The sequence below is a fragment of the Galeopterus variegatus genome, unplaced genomic scaffold (genome assembly GCF_000696425.1).
Source record: "Galeopterus variegatus unplaced genomic scaffold, G_variegatus-3.0.2 Scaffold2167, whole genome shotgun sequence".
Taxonomy (NCBI): Eukaryota; Metazoa; Chordata; class Mammalia; order Dermoptera; family Cynocephalidae; genus Galeopterus; species Galeopterus variegatus.
The window spans coordinates 276242-294026 of NW_007728278.1; the positions used below are offsets into that span (position 1 = coordinate 276242).

Genomic DNA, 17785 nt, shown 5'->3' on the forward strand with positions numbered 1-17785 from the left:
CTCCTCAACTCTTGCCCCTTTCTCTGTCCCTATATTCCCACCCCACATCCTCCTGCCACTGCAGCAAGACCCAGTTCACAAGTATCCTTTCAAAATAAGGCCCACCTTGAAATCTCAAATCCTCTGCATATCTAATATATAAATTCACAGTCTGATAAAATAAATCTCCCAGAGGGCTTTGATTTTTAAATTTAAAAGAATGAATTTTTAGAGCAAATTTCAGCTACTGTGTCAGGCAGATGGGGAGGGATTTTAGAGGTAGAGAAGTCTTTACACTTAGGGACCTACTAGACTACCCCAAATAGATGGCTATCTAGATACCTGTGGGGCCAGATCAACTTCTGAAATTGCTTTACTTTCTCTTTGAAGCAGTTTTTTTCAGCACTCATTGGCTCAAATAAACTCTCTGAGACACTTTGTTGGTGTAGATTTTAAATTACAAGCTTGATTTGATACCCTCAAATACAGTTCTTAAAGAAGATTAGTTACAAATAGTTGTCAGTAGTTTCAAATGACAGAAATTGCATTTTAGTAAAACTGGATGAATTTTTTATGTGAGATAACAATCCTTTCATCACCAGGTGGAATTACTCCAATTCATGCAATAAATGACTATTACATTTTTAAAAATTGACCTAATTTTTCTAGTTGAGATTTCATGCCTATTTTAAGTCAAGATATTAAATATGCTCCTGAGCTCCCCTCACCCTCCCTGGGAAGTGGGGAAGATGCCCATGATTTCTCTGAGATACAACTGGGCCCTGCACTAGTAAAATATTCTCTAAATTTTTTCATCTCAGTGTGAAGGTCCCAGGAAATCTTAGGTTTCAGAAGTGGCCCAGGTGGGTTATAGGTAAATATAACACCAGAGATTATATAGGACTCCAAGAGTGACCTAAAAGAGGTGAATAGGGGGGAAATTTTAACTTATCTTGACATAAAATTGGCAGAAATAAGCATCATCAAATTCCTGTAACTAGAAACGAGGAGGGTAAAGCACAGAAGAGGTTTGTCTACGACAAGGGGGCCCCTCACAGCAGACCTCGTGAACGGCTTTTATAGAACCACCTAAGATAGTACCGTCAATATTTTACATACTTTACATACAATTTGAATATAAATTCTTAAAATTTATAATAGAACATTAAAATAATCTTCTAATAAGTCAGCCTTAAGTATAACGAATCTAAATTTCAGTATTTTGTATACTTCTAAATAAATATCTTTGATCTATAACCCTTGAAAATATTACAGTTTATGGTGACATATAGAGACAAATCAAATAGTATTATAAGTGAAAAAGAAACATCAATTTAAAAATAAACAAGCCTAAAAATACACTGAACTGAAATTATAGAAAATCAAAACACAAAGTACATCATAATTAAATATCTAGCATTGGAATAACCGAATGCATGCTCGGAGACACACTCTCAACTTATATAAAAAGCCCTTTAAAATTCACACAATCTAAATAAATAAGCAAAAACACAAAGGGAGATACTGTACCAGCCAGTAATAACTAGAAAGTAATTTCTCCTTTATTCTTTCAAATGATCCTAACAGAAAAACAGGAAATAATGATCACTTAAACTGTAATTCATGTTTGTTTTTTGAAAATGCTACTTAGGGTATAAAAAGTCAAAGCAGGGCTTCCTAAATGTTAGACCACTGTACCTTAGATACAGAAAGGCCACCTAGCTGACAGATTTAAACAAAAATTAGACATTTGCTTATTTAAGGTATGATTGTATTTTTGTTTAATGACCCCACGATAGGGTCTAAATCAAGCCCATGATAAGAATGCACAGTCAAACATCTGAATGCATGATCTGTTAATACTGAATTGCATTTCACTTGCCAAAGTATTGGTTTATTTTACATAAGACCAGAATTAAAACATCTATTGCAGGGATTCTATCTTATTTATGTTTGCATTCTGGTTCTTAGATTCTCAGACCATAATAGGTGCTTAAAAATTGTTTGCTGAATTGTGTAGTGACCAGCCTTAATCATTCCAGGAAGCACTGAATCCATATGATGAAACTGCTGCCTGTGACTTGGGGGAGTGCCTTAATGTTGCCTCCAGGCCCGTGATTGATTTCTGGCTAATCAAGTTAATTGCCACAGATCTGTCACAGTTTCTCATTTCAGGGCCAAATTTCTACAATTCATCTATGCCATAGTTAAACCTTCAAAGATTTGTGCCTGCACATCATAGTCAAGTTAAAAGAATAAAGATAATCTTTGTTATTCTAAGTTGTGTATTTGCTTATGATAACTGCCTGAAACACCCGCACACACACGCACACATCCATTTCACAAATGGAGAACAGAATCCGGGAATAATGCACAAAGCCTAAGTTACATAGCTCCCATGGTTAACTAAAAAATGACATTGAAACCATAAGGTAACTCTTTTTGATTGCATACAAACTTATTGCGTGATGGCTGGAAGCAATGTCTATGGACCAACAAACACATACCAAAAGTGTCCTTTAACCATTAGCTTGACAAGGTAGCTAAAAACAGTGTGGTTCCAAGACTGCCCTGTTTAATTTTCTCTGTGTACCTCATTACAGTAGGAAGCAGTGAAGAGGAGATGGCTATGCTCTCCAAAGATCATTCCTTCCATCCATAATGCTTCTATCAATATTTGCCTCATTATTCTAACAGAGCTCCTCTGGATCGCCATATAAAGTTGCTGCTTCTGATGTCCTTGGTTTCTCATTGGGGAGACGGGGGAATGTTACAGAACTCCTGGAATAAAAGCTGTTTAGAAAGTTTCACATCTTTCATTCATACTGCCAGCATGCCTGTCCCTCCTGAACGCTGCTAGGAGAGGTAGATCCAGTGTTTAAGTTCTGTCATTCCCTGCAGTAACTTAGTGTAATAGAAGTCCATGTTGTCTGCAAAGTCTGTACAAACAGGTGACTCCATGTCACCAAAAGTGCAGTATAATGCGGTTCCTCCAACACTAAGGAAAACCGTGGCTATGCACAGCAAGAGCAGTAAAATACAGGAGCCACCTCCAACTTCATCTGCAAACATGAGAACAGAGTGAAATTAAATTGTCGTCAAATGGAAATCCTAGCATCTGCTGTCTTCTCACTCACTGATCTAAATAAGTAGACATTTCTTTTTTTTTCATCTAATCAATATTTAAAATTTTTATTTTAATTAAAATTAAATAATATATTTCATTTTTCTGTTCTTTTTAAAAAAATTTTATTTTATTTTGTCAATATACAATGTGGTTGATTATTGTGGCCCATTACCTAAACCTCCCTCCCTCCTCTCTAATAACTAGACATTTCTAATGCTAGTCTAGCTACATGACTTATTGACAGAAAACACACACCCTTTAGTGACTCTACAAAGACCTACCTATTAGTTATCACAAATATTTATAGGTGTGGAGCTCGTGAATGCTAAAATTGAAACTAGCTCATTTATACAATGACTATAATCTCTTGCATGAAAAAGAAGAAAAACAGGGCAGTGTCCCTCTGATGTGCTCACAGTGTTATATTAGAGTGCACAACCTCAGTATTACACTATCTTCCGAGTTCATATCACGGGACCACCTTAAAGCAAAGTCAATTCAATATTAAACAAAAATGTCTTTGGATGGGATGTCCTCTGCATCTACAGCTCCTCACTTTCATTCTTACCATTTAGTGGAATAGTGAGGTTCTAGCCAGTGCAGTGATTTCTTTTTATTTTGCTTAACAACTCTGGCAGGTTTGTTTTTAATGAAAATGTCCACATCAGTCTTTCTATATTGAAGAAAATAACTATTCTTTGGTTGAAAAACTTAATGATCATTCATGATTAAAGAAAAATAAAAAATATTTCAAAAAGACTAAAGCTTGGGCCGGCCTGGTGGCGCACTGCTACAGTGCGCCGCTTGGGAGCGTAGCGGCGCTCCCGCCGAGGGTTCGGATCCCACATACAGACCGGCCGCTCACTGGCTGAGCTAGGTGCGGGCACAACACCGAGCGTTGCGATCCTGTTGCCGGTCCCAGTCCGGTACGGGCGCGACACTGAGGGTTGCGATCCGTTGCCGGTCACGAAAAAAGACAAAAAGGAAACAAACAAACAAACAAACAAACAAAAAAAACAAAAAGACTAAAGCTTTATGATTATAATGAAGGTGTATGGAAACCTTTTTGGTAGGTAATTCAGCAGTACCTACTAAAATTTAGACTTAATTTATCCTCCATACTGAATATTTTTGAGAGTGAAAGCGTGTTAACTGAATGCAATGCTGACAACACGTGTAAACTAGGACTGCCTCAGGCCAACCGGGACAGATGGTCTCGACATTCAGCCCAGCAAATCCACTTTCAGGAATTAGCCTACAGATCTGCACAACACACAATATCATATACACAAGCTTGCTCACTGCAGCAGAGTTTGTTATAACAAAGTTGGAAATAACCTTGTTATTCCAGGTACAATGGAATAGTTAAGTAATTATGGGACATTTATATAATGGAATACCATGCACTCAATTGTTTAACAGAAAGAAGTAAATTTAATATTTCTTTCATAGAAAGATGGCTAAGATTTATAATTAAAAAGGAAGTTACATAACAGTATATAAAGAACCCATTTGTGCTTAAAAAGACACATGGATATGTGTTAGTGTGCACACACACATATGCACACATGCTCATATAGACAGAATGCATCTTGAAAGAATGATAAAAAACTTCAATCAATACTTAGAATTAAGGGATTAGGAGGGCTGAGGGACTTATACATCTTACTTCATTACTGTTTGAATTTTTGACACATGGATATGTGTTAGTGTGCACACACACATATGCACACATGCTCATATACAGAATGCATCTTGAAAGAATGATAAAAAACTTCAATCAATACTTAAAATTAAGGGATTAGGAGGGCTGAGGGACTTATACATCTTACTTCATTACTGTTTGAATTTTTTCATGAGCAGCATATATTACTTCTATGATAAGAAACAAATTTTGTAAAACCTAATATATACCCAGTGAACTTTATCTGCAAGATTTTACATTCATGCATGAATATATTCTCCCTGAAAAAATTCAAACACAAAAATACCTAAGAATTTAAGGGACCGTTCTTTTTCTCCTTCCCAATCATATTCCCCTCCCACCCCAGAGGTAAACGCTATTCAATTTGGTTTGTATCTTTCCAGATCAAACATATATGATTTTAGGACTTTTATACAAATAGGATTATGTAATTGTATTGTTCTGTGATTTACGTTTTGAAATAGTCTGTACCTATGTGTGAAAATATATTTTTTATACAGATGAAGAAATAAGATCAAATCATTCATTCTCTGTTTTCTGGTTTTGGTCAGTTCAGTCTTTTTACCTTCTTTTTAACACGATTCCCTCCCACCTCCTTGTCTATGTTAACAACCTAATTTATGTATCTTTCCATCTTGTTCTTCGTTATCATGTATTCATATACAAACACTTAAATATAGCTTAAAGGTTTGAAAACAAACATTTTGTTTTGTTTTATCTACATGTGTTGATAAAACATCTACATCTGTTTAGAGCTGCGCTGGCCAACGTGGAAGCCACGAGCCACGAGCCACATGTAGCTGCTGAGCACTTGACATGCAGCTGTTCCAAATTCAGAGGTGACACAAGGGTAAAATACACACCAGACTTGTGTGGAAAAAAGGATGTAAAAATATTAGCAATTTTTTCATTCTGATCACATGCTGAAATAGTATTTTTGGTATACTAGGTTAAATAAAATATATTATTAAAATTCACTTCACCTGTTTCTTTTACTTATTTTTTAACATGGCTACTACACAATTTAAAATTATATATATGTTTCATATTTCTAGTGGATAGCATTAATTTAGAGGAATTAGAACTGGCCCTTTTAGGATGGTTTTGGCAGAAAGCGAGGTTTATGAAAACACTGTGTAACTATGCTATAGAGATCAGGAATAAGTCATCACCATCACTGACCATTTACATGAAGTTTTATGATTCTGAAAATGAATTCACACATATTATTTGACACGTTTTTCAGCGCCCACAGGGTCAGACAGGCAGATATTATTCTCCTTATTTTAAAGATGATGAAACAGTTTCCCATAAGCTAAGTGACTTGGTCTAAGATGAGGTGGCTACTAAGTGAAATAGGAACTGTGAGTTCCAAATCCAGACTTCCTCCTAGTAAGCAATGATTCAGTGCAAATTAAGGCAAACAGAATTGAGCACTTTATCTGCAGAAGATTGTGATAGTTACAAGCAAGGTGTAGAGGTAAAATGAGTTCCAGCAGATTATTTCCAAGGTCCCTACCAGCTTTACAACCCTAAAAATTTAGAAACTGCTACTGCTATCACTTACGTCAGACTTAGAAAGCACACCTAAATGTTTGCACTGTTATTTTAACAAGGTAGTTGTTTTATAAACAGGAGAGGCATACTGACAGGTTCTTGGCTATATTTCCTCTTACCCATATTTACCTACATCTTAGATAAACTTATTTGCAACCACAAAAGGCAGCACTGTTTGCTACAGCAACTACTGAAGTACTGACCCAGGAAGAAGTCAAACAATAGTGACAGTGTTAAATTGCTGCTCTTGAGAGACTCTCTTTTCTATAGAGTGAAGAAATCACTGAAGAGAATATACTTGCAATTCATAAATATTTTCCACTATAAAGGAGGAGTATTAATTGGCCACTGAAGAGAAGACAAAAATAGCAGGCTCACTAAAAAAAAAAACAAAAAAAAGGACTCTGAAATGAGCTCTTGACATTGAGGACTGTCTATGGGATAAGGAGGAAAGGAGTTACATTTTTCAACTTATTTGAGCAAACAAAATGCTTAGAAATAATTTCAGATGATTGTTTGATTTTGCATGTTTCTTTTTTAGAAAATAAAGCAACTTGGTTCCTCTATTCCTTTACAGATCCTGTTAGCAAACATCGTATCATACATTAATTCATAATTTCAGCAAATACTGACGTCAACTCTGCTAGACACAGTGTTGAACGGTTTACCTTGGTCCAAGGTATCGTCTATTTCTTGGAATCTCACTCTTCGCTTAGATGGTTTCTGTTGCATTTGGGCAGGATGATCTCCTACAGCATCAGTCCTCTTCTTTAATATAGAGACCAATCCTTCGGCAGGAACAACCTATCAGAGATCACAAGAACCATCTGTTATATTAAGGTGGGACATATCAACAATATTTTACATGTAACTGTAAAAAGGCTAATTCAACTCAATAATTTGAATTTGTATTATAGTTGTATCCAATTCCTACAGAAAGAAAATCATAATTAATCATCAAAATCTCACAAAATAAAACTTTCACTTCTATGCATATAACTAACAAATACACGTGTCTTAAGACTAAGACTTCTTTTCGTAGCCCGTAAAGAGACTCCAGGGACAGGCAGTGTGAACTGGAAATCAGGAGACCTCCTTAACTACTGACCTTTTAGCTTCACTTCTCTGTTATCTGTAAAATGATCACTTACAGCCCCTCTCTGCTTAGTCATTAGCGCTGGGTTTTGCTTTATAATAGAGGCTTATAACCCACCGCTGCTTTTTTCATTCATCAGCAATTTTTAGGAAATGAACTTGTGAGACAAAATATATTTGATACCACACTGTTAACTCAAAATGAGAGTTGTCCTTAGTTCCTCTGAAAATCTATATATTTAGTAAACAATGCTCTACTTCTCAAAATATTTAAGGGACAGCTCTTTCAGAATCTCTCTCAGAGCCAGTTTACTAGGGTCATATTACTTCATAGTATGCAGAGGTTGGCAAACTATGGTTGGTAGGCCAAAGGTCTGCTGCCTATTTTTCTAAGTAAAATTTAATCCAAACATAGCCAAGCCTATTCATCTACATATTGGGCATGGCTGCTTTTGGGCTACAGTGGCGGAACTGAGTAGTCGCAACAGACCATAAAGTCTAAAATATTTACAATTTAGCCCTTCCTAGAAAAAATTTGCTAACGCCTCTTCAGACCCCCATCCCTACTTCTTTGTTTCCTTTTAGTTTTCAGTTGGACCACCTCTCTTCTGCCTACACCCCACCCCTTATTGGAAAACAAAAAACTCTTGCCATTTCGGAGCTTAAAGGCTCCGAGGTGCAGGGAGACAGAGAAGTGAGTTGGAAGAGCCAGGCTGGGAAGCAGGAGGCCTCACAAAGGCCCTCTAGACAGTAGGTTAAGTCACAGAAGTTAACTTGTGAGCCGCCTGCTTGTTACAAGCTGTAGCTGATGACATAGGTGGGTATTGTGGGCCTCATATGGTGACTGTCAGCAACATGTTGGTATCAGATCACTGTAAGCTGAGGACCGACTGCCTGTAAGTCACTTATCTGATAAATGTCATAAAATACTTAATATGATTTCCAGGTCCAGCCAGCAATCTCTGACAATGTGCTATCCATAAATATTATAGATTCTATTAGTTCTTTTTATAACTCTGGCGTAAGCTGAGGACCGACTGCCTGTAAGTCACTTATCTGATAAATGTCATAAAATACTTAATATGATTTCCAGGTCCAGCCAGCGATCTCTGACAATGTGCTATCCATAAATATTATAGATTCTATTAGTTCTTTTTATAACTCTGGGCTTTTAGGGCCAAATAACTCAAGATAGTCTTCTACTGGGCTTCCCTGCACATGGGTCTATAGAAAACCATTATCTCAAAAAAAAAAAAAAATCAATAAGCCAGCAATTTGTCCTTTTTATAGGAAATACATATTTCAAATGTCCTTGTTCTGAGAAAACTAAAGTACTTTAGTGACATTAAAATGGTAAGTACAAATATGTAAAGGAAGAGTCTTTCAAATCTTTCTTCAGAAAGCAACAGAAACATTAAAGAGCTCCTTCATACAAGAAAGAAAATGATTTTACAAGCGCCTTGCTGAAACTGAGAGGGAAAGAAGTCCTAATAAGTTTCTAAAGAGCAAGAGATAGAAAATGGAAATTAATTTTAACAAATACATTACTACTAAAGATGTATCATTGATATTGTTATTTTTAGTAACTGTAAAAACATGGAGAGGGAGTTTATAGATTCATTCACTATTTTCACCATGAAGTCAAGTCGTACATTTACCAACGGTGAATTCACCTAGTATGGGAGTTTTCAAGGAGCTGTTTTAACTACTTAGAAAAAACAATCCTAGTAAGATCAGTTCTAGAGATGAGCACTCCCAGGGAGAGTAGCATTACTGTTAATCACATATCTTTGTGATACGAATTTTGAATCTGTAAATTCAAGAAACAGACACAAACCAGAAGTCAAAAGACACTGCAAATATGAAAAAAGGGGTGTTGACACTCTGAGAGTAGCTCCTGAAGTCACCTGGAAAGGCAAAGAGTATGCCACTCGGGCCTAGAGCTGGTCCTTAGTGCAGCAGCTGTTAGGTCCCTGTCATAGCTGCTGCTCAGCCTAATCTGGAGCGTTTGGCTCTGGAAGTCAGGCTGCTAAGGGATACAAACCTGATTGGGCAGCCCCACTTCATTCACTATGGGTGGCAATGAACTTTGGCAACTTTCTGAAAGAGGGAACAAGAAATCACACTTGTGTGGATTGGGTCAAGAGTTTGTTCTGACACACCTCTCCCCCAATTCCTTAATTCTTGCTAAAAAGCTAACATGTTCTTTTCCCCTCTCTCTCAAAACCTTTTGTTTCAGCAGGGCCTGCCCTCTGTCTGAAGTGAAGCCATGTGCTCTTTCCCATTATTTCCTTTCAGTTTTTCTCAGGGATCTTCTTTACATTTTTCTTTCCTTTGTAAGTGCCTTCTGGTCCTATACCCTATAGATGGAGAACAAGGGATGTTGGGACCAAGCGTAGGCATGGGAGATGCAGACCCAGGGGGAAACTCTTAGAAGACAGGTGGATGCAGCAGATAGAACTTATCCTTTCTGTTTTTGTAAGGATTTTGAGCAGGAGCCTTAGACCTACCACTAACATAGAAGTCCTACTTACCACATCAAGGCAGTCAAACATAAAGAGCTCAACAAATGACTTTGGTGGAGTTTGCATTAATCCCATGGTTGAAGGGCAATTAAGCCAAAATCTAGGTCATGATCTTGGTTTGGGGTGTCACTCAAAAGACTGCCAAGTGTTTCTAAATAGATTGGACAGTTGATTTAGAGCACACAGCAACGTGTCTCTTCCAAACTACTCTTAAAAAAACCATTTCTATGCCTTTTTTAAAAAAACCATAATGTTAGTTAAAAGGTTAAGAATTTTTAAATCCCCCCAAATAAAGCTTTCAAACTAAATTATATTTCCCACTTTAATTACTAAATTCCTTTCCTACCCAAACAAAATATACCCAGTCCTTCCACTGAGAACAAAAAGAATGTCTGAGCTATAATTAATCTAATTGTTACTGTTGGTACTCTATGAATAAATGAAGAATTAAAAAAAAACAACAACCCCATCTGGCCTAGTCCTCTATATTTGCAAATAGTTCTTCCCGCACATCCCCTCAAACATCAATGACCATCTTAAATAGCATTTTCAGAATGAACTGGTTGTAAAAACAAAATCATTTTGCAACTCTACTGGAACAGTAAATCCTAAGGAAAGGAAAGGAAAGCATTCAGAGACACTGCTGTGAGAAGCGCCTCCTCAGAAAATTAAAGGAGAAAACAGATACCAAATAATATTCTTTTAATAATTTAATAACACAGGTTTTACTCAATCTAGAACCTTGAGGCTGGCAAATTTTGAACAAGAACACATGCTTGGTTTCCAACTAACTTGAGAATTAACATTCATAAACTGTATTTTTTTTTTTTTTTTTGTCTTTTTTCCGTGTCCGGCAACGGATCGCAACCCTCAGTGTTGCCCCCGTACCGGACCGGGGACCGGCAACGGGATCGCAAGCCTCGGCGTTGCTCCCGCGCCTCGCTCAGCCAGTGAGCGGGAGCCGGTCTGTATGTGGGATCCGAACCCTCGGACGGGAGCACCGCCGCGCTTCCCAAGCGGCACACTATCCAGTGCGCCTTGAACTAACAGTTTGTGGGTTAGATTGAGACCCTCAGGTATGTTTGGTTTAATCTACAGAATGTGTTAAAAAGTTGAATACTTCTAGACAAGGCATGGAAACCTTCTCCCTATCAGTCTACAATTAAGATATTTCATTGACTTCTATTAACTGATTGGCCCCTTTGGGTATCAGGTTTGCACAGTGCTAACGTAAGACTATTTGGTGGGGGAGAAGATGAAATGAGGGACAGGGAAACTTATTAATTAGCCATTGCAAAAGTCTGGGAGGTAGCAGTAAAGATGTAAATTAAAAGAGTGATTAAAATGGAAAAAAAAAAAAAGAAAGGAGCTGGGTGCAAGAGACATGACAATTAACAGAGGCATTAATTAGAAAATTTAGGGGGCAGGATAAAAACAAAGGCAAAGATGATAACCATCTGGCACAAATTAAAAACATGTAATCCCTGGGTTTTCCTTTGGGGGCTCTTAAAATGCCTACATAAATCCTGGTTCAACCATTTTCCATAAACCCTCTTATGTGATTTAGAAGACTGCATTTCTTCTATTGCAAGAAAACTGGACTTCTTCCACTGTTTACCTCAAAAGAGCCGTTCTGGGCAGAACCACCAAGACTGCTGTTTCTAAGACCCTCCTTTGTCTGAGATCCACAGAACAGCTCACTACATGATTTCATAAAATACTGGTGCTTAGTGCTTGCCTCCCATCTCAACTTGGTAAGGGAATCCCACAGCAGCTAGCTGTAAAGTGATCTAGAGCCAAGAAATAACGACCTCAAGTAATAGGCAGTAGAGATGAAAACTGCACGAGCCACTTCGATGAGATAGCTTCTCAGAAGACAAACACAACAGCAATTTTCAGTTGTCATTTTTCTCCCCATTAGACGGTGTAAGGTTATGTCCTCTGCTAATTTTGTTCTATGTGAGACAGGTAGACCTAAGACATCTAAGTAAACATTACTAATCTAGACAGAAGGCGGGGAACATGAGTTGCCCTCTCTTAGACGAAAAGCAAAGTGGCTTCTTCCTCAGCTTTTAGAAATAATGCAATTATTCCTAAAAACAAAACCACTTGAATCTGAAGCACTTAATAGTTTTTTAAACATGATATTTCTTTTTTTTTTTTTTTTCCCCTTTGTCTTTTTTCGTGTCCGGCAACGGATCGCAACCCTCAGTGTCGCGCCCAGACCGGGACCGGCAACGGGATCGCAACCCTCGGTGCCGCGCCCGCACCTCGCTCAGCCAGTGAGCGGGAACCGGTCTGTATATGGGATCCGAACCCTCGGCGGGAGCGCCGCACTGTAGCAGTGCGCCACCAGGCCGGCCCTTAAACATGATATTTCTACAAGTAGATTGTACATGTATATGTTAAAAGAAAAATGGTTTCTCTCCATACAGCACATCACGTTGCTAAAATCTCAAATAGGTTTCTCTGAATAATATAGTATGATTATTTTCAATGTTTAAAGATAGACTAATTTTTGTAAAATTTACCCAATATTCAATTTGTGTCACTTATTTGGAAAACAAAACAACTCCCTCACCCCCACACATGTAACAGTCTACTACAAGCTGAGTGGGCTTTTATTAACGGCATGGGGTTGGGTCATCATGCCACTTTGAATTTGTATAGCACATTTCTTTTCTTGAGTTTTGATGCTAGGAGCTCCCTTTGAGTCTTAGGCTACAGGATGGAACAGCTGAAGAGTTGAAAGAGAAGATAATGCAACTCTTCCAGGTTCCAGAACCAAGCAAATCAGTGATTTATTTTCCTTAACAGGTTCTTGGGCAAAGGAGGTTTGGGTTCTGACATTAAAATAATTATGTCAGTATATTATGGGCATTGCAATAAAATTTCATCTTTTGTCCAAAACTGGAATACTCAAATCTGGCAAAAGGAGAACATACTTGGAGTCAGACAACTGCTAGATGGCAGGCTTTATCTGTGCAGTGTCCTTATCTGTATTTTTAAACACAGCATCTGTAAGGTCGTGGCACTCACACAGAAGTCACTCACATAAAATTACTGAATAAGGGAATAAAGGAATGAAACTTTCTAACTTGCTGACACTGCACAAGTGATATTTTTTCCTTAAAAACCTATGAAATGAAAATGTTTTTGATATCCTTTCAGAATGGTGGAGACTACTTTTGACGATAATGCACCACGCTGTTTTTCTTACAGAAGAAAGAACAGCAATGCTTCAGATATTAAGTTATCACTCTACTTAGCAAAATGATTCCTGGGTTTGAAAAAGCTTCCTAAACCAAGAAAAGTTTTATTTATACATGTCTTTACATTAATGAACTAAAATAGTATAAATATTTTTAGTTCTCTTTGAGGTTTCATGTAAATTATTTCATTTCATGTGATGAATCTATTTGTTTTAAACAACACAACAAAACAAGTGCTTCTGACCGGGCTGGCAGCGTATCAAAACCAAGTTCCATTAGAGCCAGCGCTGAGCAATGCAGAAGTGGCAAGAAAATCAAAGCAGAGAGACCAGAAAAAAGGGGAGCTGGCAAAGAGAGAACATACCAGTACGTTCTACCACAAATACAAGTGGTAGAAAGAGTTACAAGCAGTAAGGGAACCTGTGAGGGGCAGTCACTGACAGGGGAGAAATGATAAGGGGATTTGGGAAAGAGGATGGAGAACGACTAACAGGGACAGCCCAGCAATGGGGAGGTGAGCGGGCTTACATGCCTCGGTGGTTGCTGAGGACGTGAAAAATACTATTCATAAGCATGACTTAGTTATTAAGAAATTATGTTCTGCATCTTCTGTTCACAAAAGGAGGGAAGCATAAAAAATACTACAAAAACAATGCCAGTGAAATTAGCCAAGTGTGACAGCAAAGGTCCCCCCAAACACCAAGAATTTCACCTGATTCCTCATTGCATTGTCAGCACCTGACACAGGAAAGACTCTTAGTAAACTTTTACTGAAAGCATGAAACAAAAAGTGACTGGATTAGAAAGTTATATGTTTGCACTTACATTAAAAAAATTTTTTTTAGAAACTAATTTTAAAAAATTAAAAGTTCGCACTTATATGCAAACCCATTATTACCTGGATATTTTACTTAGCCTCATTCTTAAGGTATTAAGAAAATACTAAGCATTAGTGATTTTTAGTTCTAAAACTATAAAAACTCTTTTCCTGACAGAGTTAGGCAAACTTTATTAGTTAAAGTATAAGAGGGGTCTTCAAAAAGTTCACAAAAGGATTCAGATTATCTTTTAATTCAATTTTCTACGAACTTTTTAAAGTACCCTTGTACTTCTCAGATGAGAGAAGAAAATAAGTATTCAGAAAGTAAATAAATGTTTAACAGTCTGTTTAGCACTACCATAGAAAGATAAATTAATTTTGTTAATCATATATATGTAGCTTTTGGGGTTCTTAAAACAGCTTAACTTAATAGACCAATAGAATTTTAGGAAGGAGATCATCATAGAAAAGACAAATTTAAACATCAAATACATATAATTTCCACTGCTAGCTGATATCTAGTAGGAAAATTGACACTGTGCTATGAGTTTGAGGAGGGATATTCCATTCAGTTGTAATACATCACATTAATTCAACAGTTAATCCCCCAGTTTAAAATGTTCCATAAGGTAGTGAGACCCAAAAGGAGCATTCTGATCCTTTACAATTTATACCTAAAAAGGTAAAATTAGACCATACGGCTTTTCCTCATAAGGTCAACTTGATTACCGGTGTGGAAAGAAGCAGCCAGATAATGGTAGCCTTTTGATATTACGGCTGAATTTGAATATGGGTGTGACCTCTGTTTTGATAACAGAGATCTGGTTAAAACACATAAGAGAATGAAAATGGGTCAAATGCATTACTATTAGCTCGATTTAGTTACTTTTTTATTCTTTTTCTTAATTGTTGCAAAATATATGTAACGCAAAACTGCCATTATAACCATTTTTTAAGTGTACATTTAGTGGCATTAATTACATTGAAAGTGTGGTGCAATCATCATCGCTATCTATTTCCAAAAATATTTCATCACCCCAAGCAGAAACTCTGTACCCATTAAGGAATGTTAAATACTTCTGTGAAGAAAAAATTAAGAAGAAAAATCATAGTTTGTGGAGAATTAACTATAAAGGGCAATCAGTGGTCTGGTTAAAATAAACAACATCATGAATGCTGGGCCAAGTGCTTTACTATTCTATCTAATTTTGTGCAGAAAAATTTAAGAAGAAAAATCATAGTTTATGGAGAATTGTCTATAAATGGCAACAGAGAAAGCTAGCAATATATCAGTTATAAAAGCCTCAGAAAGCTTCTCCCAGGGTTCTGTTTTCACATATATTTTGTTTTCTACTTTAGCTCTGTTACTTTCCTATTTTGCCATGAAGTGTCTTTTTTTTTTTTCAATGATAATGCTGAGTTAGAATAGAGTGAGTATCATAAATGGGACTTAAAAGCTAAGTTGGAAAAAAAAAAAGTGAAGAAAAAGAAAAGCAGCTAGTACCCCAATTTTCAGAGAAGGAAACAGGCATAGAGAGGTAAAAAGTAATTCCGCGAGGCTGATAACTAACTGGAGGGATCAGCACTGGCACTAAGGTGACCTGGTTCAGCTCTCTACCACGTCAGGCTGCCCTGGGGACTGTAGTTTTGGGATGATTTTTATCTTTTCTTTTTAAGAACTTAAAAAAAAAATATTATCAAACAAATGAGAATAGTCATCTTTCCTTGACTTTTTTTTTTTAAAAGAAAAACAACTTAATATTTAAAAAATTCATCCACTACCCTCCTAGCCAATATTATCAAACAAATGAGAATAGTCATCTTTCCTTGACTTTTTTTTTTTTAAAAGAAAAACAACTTAATATTTAAAAAATTCATCCACTACCCTCCTAGCCTTATTATATTTTAAAATGTTTCCTCCATTCTGTTAGGTCTGTTTTCAAGATATATATTATGTATTAACTTCATAGAAAAGACAAATTTCTTTTAAAAATATATTAACAAGAGAAAGAAACATTGAGTATATATTATATTTTATCTTCTAGATATATGAGAAGGAAAATGAGATTTCCTTATTAGAATGTGACTAATCTTGTCTTGATCATAATTCCTGGGACTGCCAAATAAAAAGCTTATGGACTATTTAAAAATGGTGTTCATATTAATGATTATAATACCTGGAGGCATGCACTATAATTTCTTGAAGTGTAAACATTACAATGCTTAAAAGTCATTTTATCCAACACATATAAACAAATGAACCTACTAATGATTAAAAGTTTATGTTAACTAAAATTTTCCCTCAGGTTTGAGACGAGGAAAAACTTACAAAAACAAGGCTCTATTTTGTATATAATATGTATTAGTTTAAGATTTTCATTTTACTTTTAACTGTACTTTATCTTTAATTTACCTCTGCAATCTCTATCCTTTTGGCAAGATCATCAAGAGAAAGACAGCTGTCATCAGAGGGGAGATTCTCCTGTAGACTGTAGGACGCTTCTTCAGGAGAAAGGTCTTGAAGGAGCTCAGAGTCGTCTTCCTGGTTATCTTCATATGAAAGGGAATCTTCAGTATCTTTGAAGCATCCTTCTAAAAGGCTGTTCAAATAGTCTTCTGTTTCTTTACTGATTTGGTCGTCCTTATCTCCTTTTTCCTCTGGGGCCATATACACCTCTGGAAACGGTGTTCTTAAGTCAGATACATTATTCTTCTCACAAAGTACATCGTCAGAGCCCTGTGAGTCAGTCTGACCCTGTGGTGATTTTCCGTCACAGTGTGGGAGCTCAGGTTGCTGCAGCTCATTTAATTCATTCTTCTCAAGTAGGTCTGTGGGCAACGCCTCAGGAGCATCCTGAAGCGGCAGCTGGAGTTCTTTTCTTTGAGTCTGTGAATATTTACCCTCAGAAATCAACACAGGTGTATAGTCACAGCCTGGTAAAATCAGTGGCTCTTCCGTTGGTAACACCCTAGGGTCTTCAGCAATGCCCTCTAGCTTGGCCACATCTTGGCCAGCCCCCCGAGCCAGCTGCAGCTCACAAGCATTCTCGGAAGAGTCTGGCCCAGACCTGCTCCCTGCCGTCTCCGAGGACTGGGCGTGGAGCTCCAGTGTGGCTTCAGGACTGCAGAGCGGCTCCTCCGTGTGGTCTTGCCCTGCAGTTGCCGGAAGGCTCGGGGAATCTGCCTGCTCGTCTGTCTGATGACAGCAGCGACCGCTCTCCCAGGGAGCTTCTTTAAGTTGGCTTTCTTTACTTGGTTCCATGCCAAGACAAGTTTCACTCTCTAAAGATGAAGAAAAATAAGTTGTTTAAAATTCAAAACAACACTGTGCGTAGGAAGGAAGAGAAGGGACATATGAATGATGTGATAATATGAACAATATTCCAACCCTTGCAAATGGAAATTCTATCTGTTGGATAACAGTGTCTTTAGGCACAGGAAATACTGAAAACATTTAGTAAATAATCCCTTACATATAAAAACTAATAGAGATTACTTAAAAAACATGTTAATATGAATAAATAATTTAGTCTTCATTATAATTGAAAAAGTCCTTTTTTGAAGCTTTTTCAAAGCTTTTTCTAAACTTTATTGGCCTTTTACTTTTAAAAAAATACATCTATTGGGCTTTTACATTTAAATGAAGTTACAAAAATTATTTTCAGTACACTTAAGACATGGCATATTAAGTAAATTTTTTTTTCCTTTTTGTCTTTTTTACTGACCGGTAACGGGATCGCAACCCTCGGTGTCACGCCCGTACCA

The 17785-nt window shown here is 37.0% G+C and overlaps 1 protein-coding gene across 1 annotated transcript in view; it reads right to left on the bottom strand.

Moving 5' to 3' along the window:
- Positions 1 to 415: 415 nt before the first annotated feature.
- The window catches only part of CNST (consortin, connexin sorting protein), a gene marked incomplete at its 5' end in the record, with an annotated part of 40240 nt that continues 22870 nt past the window's right edge, over positions 416 to 17785 (bottom strand). The window contains 3 exons of the mRNA XM_008580823.1: positions 416 to 3041; positions 7037 to 7172; positions 16434 to 17302. Of these exons, the coding sequence (XP_008579045.1) occupies positions 2836 to 3041; positions 7037 to 7172; positions 16434 to 17302 (1211 nt within the window). The remainder of the gene's footprint in view (positions 3042 to 7036; positions 7173 to 16433; positions 17303 to 17785) is intronic.